Consider the following 13,507-nt stretch of genomic DNA (forward strand, 5'->3'; position numbering starts at 1 on the left):
GGGAAATTCCCGTGGAACTTTTGGATAAGTAATTTTGAAAAAAGAAATCTCCAACTAACAGAGGATTTAACCCAGTTTTCTGGCTTTAGGAATCAATGCAAAGGTTTCCTGAGCTGTGTGGAACTTGCCAGGGTAAACCAAGCAAGTGCACAACGGAGGGCACTTCTTCAGTGAAACTGACAGGCTGGGAAGCCTTGAAAGAGTGAAACTGAATAGCTGTAGCCCTGCCTAGGTGAGAGGCTGGTTCTCACAGCACCTCTTCTAACAGTGTGCTTTCACTGCTTGACAGGTTATTTCCAGCTTCTTGGAACTACAGTCACTTTGATCTGCACTTCCCTGCTGCCAGCCTTCACCATGACATTGGAATAAACAAGGGGAAACTATTTCTGGTGGCTGGATGATCAGTCACCAGAGGACACAGACTTAAGCTAACTGGCAAAAGAACCAGAGGGGAAAATGAGGATTTATTTTATGCAGCACATTGTTATGATGTGGAATGCATTACCTAAAAGGGCGCTGGAAGCAGATTTAGTAATAACTTTCATAAGAGGATTGGCTAAAGACTTAAGTGAAAATATTTCAGGGCTCTGGGGAGAGTGGTGTGTGGACCAAAGAGTAGTTTTACATCTAGAATGTGTGATGGGCCAAGAGAGGATCTGAGGGTGCAGAGTGAATCAATTGTTATGCTTGTCCATCTCTAACATTCAGAGGTATTTTTAGTCCTATTGCTACAGATATCGCTGTGCTGCTCGCAGTCAGAACACACCAGACAGCTCTGCCTCCAACCTTGGTTTCCGCTGTGCTGCTGATGTTCTGCCAGATTACCTGAGGTGAGACTGAGCAAGCTGCTTCCTGGAGAGAGCCAACAAGAACCCAAGCATCAAAGTATTAGCCTTCCTAAGACTGGAAAGAAGGTGAATACATGTCAAGAGTGAACTTGCCCTTACAGCAATCGGCAACCAGAGCTTCCTAGACTTCACCAATAAGTTGATGAATATCCCAGCCACTGATCTTTGCATTCAGATGGTATGAATTTAAAGGCACAGACAGCACAGAGGCCTTGAAATGTTTGTCCTTTTCACCAGTTTCAGCTGATACTTTGGGACTCACTGAAGCAGGATTCTGTCTTTGTTAATGCTAAAATAAAATCAATCCTCTTGCTTAAAAACGTCACCACCCACACTGCAACATGAAGTAACACAATAAGGCTGAGCTGAACGCATTGTTAGACCAAACTTTCAGTCAATGGCTATATAAGATCAAAGTCTGCTCTTCATCCAATGATGATGTCAAATGGCTTAATGGAGGTTTTTTTTTCAACAGTTTTAAAATTTCTATAGGTACACTTTACATGGCGTAAGGTCAGTCTCAAGTACTGGATTAAGAAGGGGCTGAATTGTATGGCACAGCGCATCTTTATATAAATTATAATATTGACAGCATATATAAAAGAAATAGCTTACGTCTCTATCGCACCTATAACTTCCTTAGCATTTCGCAAAGGACTTCACAGTCAATGAATTACTTTTTGAAGTGTAGCCATTGTTGTAATGTAGGGAAACACAGCAGCCAATTTTCATGCAGCCAAGTCCCATAAACAGCAAGTAAATGAATTACCACATAATCTGTTTTATCTGTGTTGGTTCAGGGATATATTAGGGCAACTCCCCTGACGCTCTTCGAATAATGCTGTGGGATCTTTTACATTCAGCTGAGAGGGGAGAATGGAGCCTCAGTTTAACATTTCACTTGAAAGTCAGCACCTCCATCTTGCACAGTAATATACTGGAGTGTCAGCCCATATTATGTGCTGAAGTCTCTGGACTAGACATTAAACTCACAAGCTTCTAATTCAGAGGTGAAAGTGGTTGGTCACTGCTGCTGGCTAATGCTTGTCAAGGTGCTAGAGAACTACAGGTACTTATCTCCAGCACAACTCCCTGCCACAGGAGAGGAAAGGGAAAAACTGGGAAGCAAAATGTGATTGGGTAGGTTGGGCTTCATTTAAAAAGCAGGAATGAAGTTGCAACCAATCAAGTTGGTTACTGACATTATAAATAGAAATGATAAAGGAGTACTCTAATGAACCTGTCATGTGGTCTCTCTTGGAACAGAATGATTTGAGGGACAGAATGATTTGATGAACAGAAGCTGGTGTTGTTCCAATCCACTGTCACTAGATCTCAGTTCGTATTCTTCATAATAGTTTTGCGTTGATATTTGTATTTACATTGTAAAATAGGAGCATTAGGGGTTCTGGCACAAGTACTGTTAATGCTACAATAGAGAATCCCTCGTGTGGTCACATACTGATGACTATCAGCATTTCAGTTTCAGTTTAATCTGTTGTGTTAAATACACGTGCTCTGGAATTATCGGCAGCTCAAGCCAAGCTGATCCATTTGACTACAACATTGGCATCCACTTGACAAAGTGGAAAACTTCCCAGGTATATCCTGTTCATGAAAAACAGAACAAATCTAATCCAGCGAATTACTGCCCCATCAGTCCACTCTCAATCATCAGCAAAGTGATAGAAGGTGTTGTTGACAATGCTATCAAAGGGCACTTACTCACCAATAACTGGCTCTTTCGGTTCTGCCAGGGCTGTTAAGGCTCCAGACCCCATTACAGCCTTGCTTCAAACATGGCAAAAGAGCTGAATTCCAGAGATGAGGCGAGAGTGGCTGCTCTTGACATCAAGAGACTATTTGACTGAGTGTGGCACCAAGGAGCCATAGCAAAATTGAAGTCAATGAGAGTAAGGGGGGATACTCTCCATGAGCTGGAGTCATACCTAGCACAAAGGAAGATGGTTGTGATTGTTGGAGGCCAGTGATCTCAGCCCAGGGACGTTGCTGCAGGAGTTCCTCAGGGTATGTCCTAGGCCCAACCATCTTCAGGTGCCTCATCCTTCCCTCCATCAAAATGTCTAAATTTGCTGATGATTGTGCACTATTCAATTCTATTTGCAACTCCTCAGATAATAAAGCAATCAATGCCTGCATGCAGTAAGCCCTAGACAATATTCAGGCTTGGTTTGGTAAGTGGCAGGTAACCTTGCCACAAGTGCCAGGCAATGACTATCTCCAACAAGAGAATATCTAACCACCTCCCTTTGATATTCCACAGCATTACCATTATCATTCTGGGGGTTATCATTGACTAGAAACTTAACTGGGCCAGTTACATAAATACTGTGACTAAAAGGGCAGGTCAGAGGCTGGGAAATCTGTGGTGAGTAACTCACCCACTGACTCCCCAAAACCTGTCCACCATCAAAAAGGCACAAGCCTGGAGAGTGATGGAATACTCTCCACCTGTGTGGGTGACAGCAGCTCCAACAACACTAAAGAAGCTCAACATAATCCAATACAAAGCAGCTCACTTGATTTGCACCTCATCCACCACCTTAAATATTCACTCCCTCTACCAACAATGGTTGCAGTGTGTACCATCTACAAGACCATCCAAAGCAACTGACAAAGACTTCTTCCACAACATCTAAACCCATGACCTCTACCACCTAGAGGAACAAGAGAAGCACATGCATGGGAACACCACCACCAAGTTCCCAGCCTAGTCACACACCATCCTGACTTGGAAATGTATTGCTCTTCAGCATCGCTGGATCAAAATCCTGGAACTTCCTACCTAACAGCACTTTTTAAGCACCTTCACCAATTGGACTCAGTTCAAGGTGGCACTTCACCACCACCTTCTAAAGGGCAATTAGGGATGGGCAACAAATGCTGGCCTAGCCACATTACATGAATAATTTTTAAAAACGATGTGTTTGTGTGTGTATATGCAATTGGATTTGACAACATTCAAGATAAATTGCCATTTTTACAAAAGCACCGTGTCTACCTTTTAATTCTACCTTTGCTATGCCTAAACTTGTTGATTCTCAAACTCTCAACCAGGAGAATTACTTCCAAGATTAGCTGTCCTCTCCTGTATATATATTATATATATATAAAATATATATATGTATGTATGTAATTACATGATATACTAAACATATCATATCTGTATGCACATCCTGTCAATGGTTTCTATTATAAATTCTTATGTTGACATTTATAATGAAGACTACATTTATAATGTCATCTTGAAATTGCACTTCCCACCATTGTTAGTGCTGTAGTTTTGTGTCTCATCTTGTCAGCCTTGAAGCTAGAGAAACTCCCACGTTTCAACCAACTCTTCTCTGCTTTCTGAAGTTGCTGTGTTTTATCATTTAAATGTGAATCACTTATAAAGTGCATTTAAAGTGGCAAAACATCCTAAGGCGCTTCACAGGAACATAGACAAAAACATGACATTGAGTCAAAGGAGGGGAGATTAGGATAGGTGACCAAAAGCTTGGTAAAAGAGGTCGGGTTTAAGGAACGTTTTAAAGGAGAAGAGAGGGGTGTAGAGTTTTGGGGAGGGAATTCCAGACCTTAATAAATAATAAACAATAATAAAACAAAGTATTGTATAATAAAGGCAGAGCGTATGACCTTAAAATAATGGCAGAAAGGCAACTGAACACCATGGTCCAATTATCTCCTCTCCTCTAACCCCATTTCCCCTAAAGACTGCACTCAGTTTTGCCTCTCCATGTGTAATGTCACAGGGAGATCGACTGGTCTGCAGCACTTACTTCTGTTTTGCTTGATCTGAATGACTTTTAATTCGAGCACTGAGCGCTGGTGACCTGGTGGGGGTGGGATGACTCACAACAGCAGCAACCGAATCATTAAAAGCAGCTCCCAGTGTGTTTTGTTAATTCAGTACCTTCACACAGTTGGGGCTCAACAACTCCTTCAAGCTACAGGACTAGCAGTTTAAACAACAGTACTACAGAATAAATAGAGGGATGTTAAAGTCGATAATTGTTCAGAGTTTGATTTGTGGTATAAAAGGGTCACTGAAGGTGACAGTAGCTCATTAACATCAGCTATCTTCATGGCAGGTAAGTATTACTCTGAAGAGCTCCTTCGTGTTTGTGGCTCTGGCTGATTATATACACATGTTTGCTCTTCAGTGCCCTTTTCTCATTTATGGGGATACTGTTTTGCAAAGGAATGCCATTCCATGCCTGAACTTACCCAACAGAGTTTTCACAGAAATACTGTTGTGCTTTGCTGCTGCAATGTTGTGTCCCAGAGTTTATGTTATGTGTCCCCAAAAGGACGAAAGACATGCATTTATATTTCCCTTCACAACTTCAGGTTGACCCAAAGCACTTTATAACCAATTAAGAATTTATGTAGCATGTTGCTGCTGTAATTAGGAAATGCGGCAGCCAAATTTGTGCACAGCAAGATCCCACAAAGAGCATCCCACAAACAATCAGTTTTAGGTGTTAGTTTAGGGATAAATGTTGGGCAAGACACAGGTGTAACTCCCCGCTTTTCTTCAAATAGCGCCAAGGTATCTTTTACGTCCACCTGAGAGGGTAGATGGGGCTTTGTGCAATAAAACTGCCCCAGTGCTACTCTGAAATGTGCTCAAGAACCTCAACTGCCACAAGCTGCCTGGAAGTGCTCTGGAGTGTTTTAGGAAGTGTTGTGAGGTTTGCCAGAAAATGATGCTGCATCCTCATGGGAAGGGCACAGGAGTCAGTGCTCTGTCCACACAAAGGCTGCAATAGGTGTGGGGGCAGCAGTGGTAGTACTTCTGGCTCTGCAGCATGACAGGAAGATTGCATGGGAGTTGAACCCATGGCCTACTAACTTAGAGATAAGAGTGCTGCCACTGAGCCCAGCCGGCACATAACTTGCTTCTGGGACCAATGTCACCCTAGGGAGTTCCCACCCTGCAGTTCAAACAAGTATCTGAAAATGTTTCACTCTGCTAGTGAGCAGAAGGTAAGCAAGGAGCAGCCTGAAATTCAGAGCACATCCCACTGTAATTCATTGCAGAATGGTTGTGCTCACTTTATGTCCATTGCAGACAAAAATTCAAAATCAGTGAACACAAAATTCATTGCGCATGGAGACCTAGGGCTGCTTTGCTGGGGAGCAATGTGACAACAGCCATTTCCTCTGTGACCTGCATGGCATCTGTTAGGCAAAGGGCCTACACGGGGATGTCCCCAGCAGTTGCACCAAAAGGCTAAGAATGCATACTAACCAGACATTACACAACCCAACCAGCTGATGTGACACCAGAAATACCTCATTTGGATCACGGAAGGCCAGGCAACAAATTTATCAATCATTCAGCAAACAAGTGTGAAGCTGCAAGATGGGCCCTGCACTAGCGTTCCTCAAAGGCCCCAGTATCCAATTTGCAGGTCAGGTAATTTTATTTAAGAACCTCAACTGTCACAAGCTGCCTGGAAGTACTCTGGAGTGTTTTAGGAAGTGTTGTGAGATTTTGGATTTGCCAGAAAATGATGCTGCATCCTCATGGCGAGGGCACAGGAGTCAGTGCTCTGTCCACACAAAGGCTGCAGTAGGTGTGGGGGCAGCAGTGGTAGTACCTCTGGCTCTGCAGCATGACAGGAAGATGAACCAGAGGCTCAGCAGAGGGGAGGTTTTGCCAAATTGCAGCCGGACTCCTCCATGCTCCTTGACGGTGACAGGACAGCTGGCAGGCCAATCAATGCGCTAAACATCTCAGTGTGCATCCTCATCAGCATTCTCCTGCTTGCCACCCCATCGAGGTCCTCATATGAGCCTTCTGCAGCAGAACTCATCTGAGACCTCACCACCTGGTGAATTGCCAAGCAAACTCCTTTCCCTTAGCCTGGTTGCAGCCCACTCCTGCCTGCATGACTCACCACCACACGTTGATCCCAACTCTAAACCAGCCTCTAAGGTACGTACAGTGTCAGTGTCTGAGCTGGTGGCTGAGAGTTTTCGATCAAGTGATGGGGCCTCTTTATCATTGCTGTGCTGTGGCACTCTCTCTGTACTCCTCCTTGGGCAGCTCTGGCTGGGCAGGTGGAAGTACTTGAGAGTCTAAATGCAGGAAATCAGGTCAAGTTGGGGTCAGGGAAGTCGGAGGGGTAGGGGTTGGTGTCCATGGTCCACGGTCACCCCATTTGCAGCTTGCTCATTATGCCAGATAGCAGAATGAGAGTGAATTGGAAAGCTGAAAAAAGGCATAAGTCAGGGAAATACCATCATCCTCAATGTTCTCAGCAATGCCGGATGACAGGTAATCTGTCGCTGCCGACTCCATGATGCTGATAGCCATCTCCTGTGTAGGGCTGAGGAGATGCAGGCTTTCTTGTCCCCTGTCGACTCTCTTCTGGTCCCTTCTATTGTGTGCCACTTTGTCCTGTGTAGCAGGAAGAGCTTCAGTAATTATCAAGCACTGTGGCTGGGTGATCTTTCTGCCATAGCTGAATAGTTGGAGATTTATGGAGGCAGCAAGAGGTAGTTGTGGGTCTGGCATCATTGGTAGGTGTGTGAAGTTGAAGTGGATATCTGGGCGTTAGTTGTGAGTTCTGAGTGTCAGGGTGTACCGCTGGGTGAGTGATGTGCTGTGGTGGTTGAGAGATGTAATGTGAAAATCCATTTACTGGCCTTTACCACCCACATGAGGTCATCTAGATATCTTGTAGCATTGCTGCCAGGTCCTCAGTCCGGACTCAGAGTTGACCTCCCTGGCCCCTGACTCCCAATCCCTTCGAAAGTGCTCCTTAATTGCCTCATTGCACCCTGTGGAACCACAGCCTCTCACCTCCTGTCCAGCTCCATTACTAATGCCTCCAGTGCCATATCCATCACCCTGGAACCCTCTCTTTGCCCTGGTGTCCATTATTTAAATTCCACCAATATCATTCAGTACCATTTCCCTTTAATGGGGTGGGGGGGGGTGTAGACTGCCTTTAACAACAGCAAGCTGGCAGCACCATTTGGTATTGGCACAAGATTGTTAGGCCCCTTTGCTGAGTGCAGAGGAAGCCGGACGTGTGAAAAGAAGGAAGCAGCATGCATCCTGCGCAGCCACACGCTACAATCGTACAGGTGAGGTGGGCCAGCATGCTGCCCACCTCATTCAGAACTGCTGGCGGGGGGCAAGTCGAGAATCATGACCCCTGTGCCCAAAAACCAGGACACGAATTTCTAACCCAGCAATCCTAATGTGTATAAAAGCTGGAAACTAAAGATTTGTCCTCTATATGTTTTGTTCACTATTGGGTTATGGGCATCGTTTGAAAGGCCAGCATTTATTGTTTGTTTCTAGTTGCCTTTGAGAAGGCAAGGGCGAGTGTGCTTGAACTACTGCCATCCAATGATGAATGTGCTATTACTTGCAAAAAATCCAACTCAAAACATTGCCTTAAGCAGCACCTTTCTTTAAAAATGAATCCTGTTCAAGTGGCTCAGTGAGTGCACCAGCTGAAGTGTATGGCAGGCCCGGATCTGATCCCTGATTATTGCCGTAATGGCTGATCCAGGTAGAACACAGCACGGCTGGTGCTACATTTGACTTTGGCACCCTGAATTAAAGAGGTTAGTAATGGGGTAGGGCACCCAACTCCACTTATTATCCAGCAACCCCCGCTGGAAATCCTGGGTATAGAAGGACAAGAGGAGGTTCGGCTACCCTCTCCCAGTTCAATAGTTCGCCAAACCTTTTAAACTGGGCTTATGCTCGTAGAATGACTTTTTGGGTGAAGTACTGGAACGCTGCCGGCAAAAAGGAAGAGGATTAAAAGAAGCCCTGTATTGGGAGAGTGAGAAGGGAACAGAATACAGACATTGCATTCTCTCTGCTATCTGTGGGAGTTATCATCTTTTTAAACTGTGAATAAGGGGAGGTTGGTGAAGCTGGCAGTTCTATAAATACTGGAATTGCCTCGAGATCTACCAACAATCTAATCGAGGATGATCACTGGACTATTTTCACAAGTGAGAAAGCACATTAGTAACCCTTTGAATGACGCATTGTTCCACTTATTCCATGGGTTTTTAAGCCTTTGCTTTAAATTTTCTTGTTTCCTCTCTGCTCTTTAGGCTCCCCACTCCCCTGCCTGCACCCCCCTCCCCCCGTCTCCCTCCCCCAGCTGACAGCATTGAATGACTTCTCTGCATTCTGGCCCTAGTAATGCTGCTCTGCGAACACTGGTTAATAGTTGCAGCTCTGTGTTGAAAAATGACAAATTATGCTGTGGATCACAATTACCAAGCCGCCCACACCACATAATGGCGTGAGTGTCATAGCACTCATGTGTGTGGTCAACTAGAAGCCTCAAATGACTGAGGCCATCCCAACATTATATCCAGTTTCTTTCTGGAATAATAAATCCCTTCCATTGTCTAAAACTGGTATTGATAACAATTCTCATGGCTGCATCATATCATTCGGGTGAGGTCATGGAAATCCCAGCCTCCCTTTGATCCAGCACATCCAGGCCATTTTTTCTTTTATGGGTCTGATCAAAAAAGTATGTTGAGCCTTTGGGAATGAACCCTTAAGTGTCTTGAATCTGACTTTAGATGAAAACCATCCTATAATTTAAAGCAAAAATATTGAAATGTAATGCTCATTTTAGTGGGCCGCAAGGAAGTTTCATGTGTATTGGAGCGCTTAAAGGGCGGAAGCTTTATATTAAATTGTCTGTCTGAATATTTGATTGGGTTTTTAGGATCATTTTTAACAATTCCTGAATTTTACACACTGTATTTTGAACATTTGTTTTGTAATAATGTTCATTCTGTCATAATGGAACATCACCACCTGCAAGCACTCCTCCAAGCCACTCACCATCCTGACTATAACTACATTGCTGTTCCTTCACTGTTGCTAGGTCAAGATCCTGAAACTCTTTCTCTAACAGCACTGTGGTTATACCTACACCATATGGACTTCAGTGGTTCAGCAAGGTGGCTTGCCACCCACCTTCTCAAGGGCAATTAGAGATGGGCAATAAATGCTGACCTAGCCAGAGATGCTGACATCCCGTGAAAGAATAAATATTTTTATAAAGTAGGTAGTTCATTAAATGTGCAGAAAACCCTATTAATTTGCTTACCTAGAAACCAGAAAGCAGACTGTAAGTGAAGCAATTGCAAGGCTTCCGTAGAATGGGAATAGATGAGGGGGAGAAAGGGCACATGAAAAGGCATTCTTCCATAACCAATTTTTGCACAAACTTGAAACTAGAGGCTTGTGACCATCGTAGAGTCAAGTTAAAATTTAACGACAGAGGTTGGTTTTCATGTGCCCCAAATGCTGTATTTTATAGTTGATATGGCATGAGATTAAAAAAGGGTGATCAACAATGGGTGTTGCACCCACTAAGATGCCACCTGCAATTTCTGCAAGGCCTGAGACACCAGATGCTACCGTGCAGCCCGGGGCCAGCATAGGCTGTACAGTAGAAATGAACTGGAGGCTGAATCTTGGCTGATGTGGCAGTGCTGACTGATGGGGATGGCATGGTGGAGTGACTCAAAGAACAACTCCTCCTCACCAACACCTCATGCAGTACTACCTTGACTCCAACAGCTCTCGAACAGAAGCTCAGGCACTGGGTTGATCCACCATTAATCTGGGAATCCATGCCATCTGATATCGTTCTCCTTTTACCTTTCATGTTTCCCTACCACTTCTTAATCCCTTACCCCTTCCTGTTGGGAAATGTCTTTTACATCTTCCCAAAAGCACGCTGAATTGTTGTTCCCTCGTTTCCCACCTTTGTGGTACCTCGTTTTAATTGTCCCCACCCTTTTAAAACTTCCTTCCTAAATCTGCCTGAATTTGTATCCAAAGTTGTGACTAATTATTCAAATGACCTTAGACAGGAGGAGGAAAAATAGAAGTTACACAGTGCCTTTCATGACCACAGGATGCCCCAAAGTGCTTTACAGTTATCTCAATACAGTGTAGTCACTGTTGTAATGTAGGAAACGAGGCAGCCAATTTTCCCTCAGCAAAATCTCAGTCATATGATAATGACCAGATGACTTGTTAATAGTGATGTTAATTGAGGGATACATATTGGCCAGGATACCAGGGGTAACTCCCCAAACTTCTTCAGAATAGTGTCATGGGACCCTTTATATCCACTTGAGAAGGAAGACAAGGCCTCAGTTTAAAATCTCATCTGAAAGAGAGCACCTCTGATAATGCAGTGTCTGCACCATACGTGACACGTCTCGGCATAGATTATGTGTTCAAGTCACTGGAGTAGGACTGCGAACTCACACTGAGCCACAGCAGGATTAAGTGGCAAAAGGTTTCTCACTTAGAGTGTCTAGTTTTGTACTGAACATTCTGGTTTTTAGCCAGTCTGGTCACTGCCCAGTACTGGATGGCTTTATGTCTGGTATTTTGTGCCTTTTTACAGTTAATTGTTCCTTTCCCCATTCTGCAGCAGTCTCAAAGCCACTAGGACACAGAAAACAGGGTGACTTTCATATTTCCATACCCCACCCCCGCCCACACCCAGTTATCTCTCGAACCGCAATGAATCTTTGTCTATGATGATGTCATTGCCATAGTGTCCGGTATTCGTGGCCTCCAGCAGTGGCCGTCCTATTCCCACTGTTTAGGATTGTACTGTCCATTTTATGCTGACAGCTTGTTACTGGTCAGTTTGCTGTACTTCTTTAAGTTGCAGCCTAATTTTGACCCGGTTCCTCTCATTGTGCACTACATGTGTGAGCAGTCATATCCATGAAGATAGCACAGCCTCTCAAAAAGAGGTTCATGCAGCAAACCTTGAATGGGATCTTGGGATTACGGCTGTACTGAGTGAACTACATTGCAAATATATAATAGGCAGATCTGTAAATGGCCTATTTCAGTCCCCTCTCTTGGGGAGCTGAAAGTGATGCTCACTGTTATTAGTAAAATGTGGGACAGTGTATAATGTGTGCTGTTAATTGAACAGCCCAGTGCCCCACATCTCTTAGACACAATTAGCAATAAATTTCAGCCACTCAGTTATATCAAAAAGAGACAGTTACATTTGTATAGTACCATCATCACAACTCTCAAAATCATGCTTTACATACAATGAATGGCTTTTGAGTTCACAATGACTACAGATCCCAGAATTACAGTACTAAACATTACAAGACATATCAGAGACTTAAAAATGAATGCTGTCTAAATAAAAACCTACCCTTCCTGACCCAAGCTTGAGTGGATGACATAGATTTCAGAAATGGATTGCATGGGAGTACATTACTGTCTACAACAACTTCAGTGGGTAGGGCCTGCACTTGAAAGGGGATAAATTCAAAATGAATCTGCAGAAGCAATATTTCAATGAGCGGTTAATCAATGAAACAGGGGAGACAGAAGCAGTTATTATTGATTCATTCAAATGTAAATTAGATTTTTTTTCCAAAAAATAACTTGGGATGTAATTTGAGAGATGACGTTGGTATAGCATGCTTGGTGACATTGGACCTGTAGAGTGCATAATTCCAATCCATAATACCCTGGAGATGGCAACAGAAACTGATCAGCCTCCTGGGGTGGCATGCTACTCCACCAGCCACTTCTGGTGCAGCACACCATCTTGAGCAGGGCACACCCTGGGCATACCTTGCAAGTGCCGGCTGCAAATGATCTGGCAATATCTTGACGTCACACAACCCTACTGACTGTTATGATGCCCATTTTCCAAATCTAGACCATTGAGCTTCTTTGAACAAATTCACACATTACCCAGCAAAAACCAAGTGTTCAGCTGTAAGCAGGATCCAGCACTAGTGTCATTATGCAATTCATAGATACAAGAACACAAGAAATAGGAGCAGGGATAGACCACTTGGCCCATTGAGCTTGCTCCCTCATTCAACACGATCATGGCTGATCTTGGGCTTCAACTCTACTTTCTCGCCCGCTCCCCATATCCCTTGATTCCCTGAGAGACCAAAAACCCATCTATCCCAGCCTTAAATGTATTCAACAATGGAGCATCCACAATCCTCTGAGGTAGAGAATTCCAAAGATTCACGGCCCTTCATTTGAAGTAATTTCTCCTCATCGCAGTCCTGAATAAGGTAAGTTAATTTTGAAGAACTTCTGCTGTTGCAAAGTATCCAGAAGTAATTTGGAGTGTTTTTGGAAGGTGTTGTAGTGAGTTCTTGATTTTGACAGGGGGTGTTGCTGCATCCTCATAGGAAGGTGGCAGAGCAGTAGGTAACCTGTGCACACAAAGGATGCAACAGGTATGAGAGCAGCAGTGCCAGTGCTCCTGGCTCTGCAGCACGACAGGGAGATGGAGCAGAGGCTGTGGAGAGGGCAAGCCCTGCACAGTGCCTCTGCCAACTTGGAGCTGGGCTCCTCCATGCTCCTTGGCAGCGACAGGAGGCTGTGTAGCAGGTCAGACAATGCTCCCAGCATCTTGGTGTGCTCAATGCTCATCTATGTACCAGCTCATATCTGAGTACCCTGTAGCAGAACCCATCTTGCTTTCCATTGAGCCGGCACAGAGCCATCTGTTGCACCTGGCCTGGTTGCAGCCCACTCATGCCCAATGACACGCCACATCTATATTTGCCTTCAAGTTACATGCAGTGCCAGTGTCTGAGCTGGT

General features: G+C 44.3%; 1 protein-coding gene across 2 annotated transcripts in view; it reads left to right on the top strand.

Moving 5' to 3' along the window:
• The window catches only part of sumf1 (sulfatase modifying factor 1), a 140,654-nt gene extending 136,797 nt beyond the window's left edge, over window positions 1-3,857 (top strand). For both annotated transcript variants that reach the window (XM_078543787.1, XM_078543786.1), the window contains one exon: window positions 721-3,857. In XM_078543787.1, the coding sequence (XP_078399913.1) occupies window positions 721-834 (114 nt within the window). In that variant the 3' untranslated portion in view covers window positions 835-3,857. The remainder of the gene's footprint in view (window positions 1-720) is intronic.
• The last annotated feature ends 9,650 nt before the right edge of the window (window positions 3,858-13,507 follow it).

Source organism: Cetorhinus maximus, chromosome 6 (genome assembly GCF_964194155.1).
Source record: "Cetorhinus maximus chromosome 6, sCetMax3.hap1.1, whole genome shotgun sequence".
NCBI classification, from domain to species: Eukaryota; Metazoa; Chordata; class Chondrichthyes; order Lamniformes; family Cetorhinidae; genus Cetorhinus; species Cetorhinus maximus.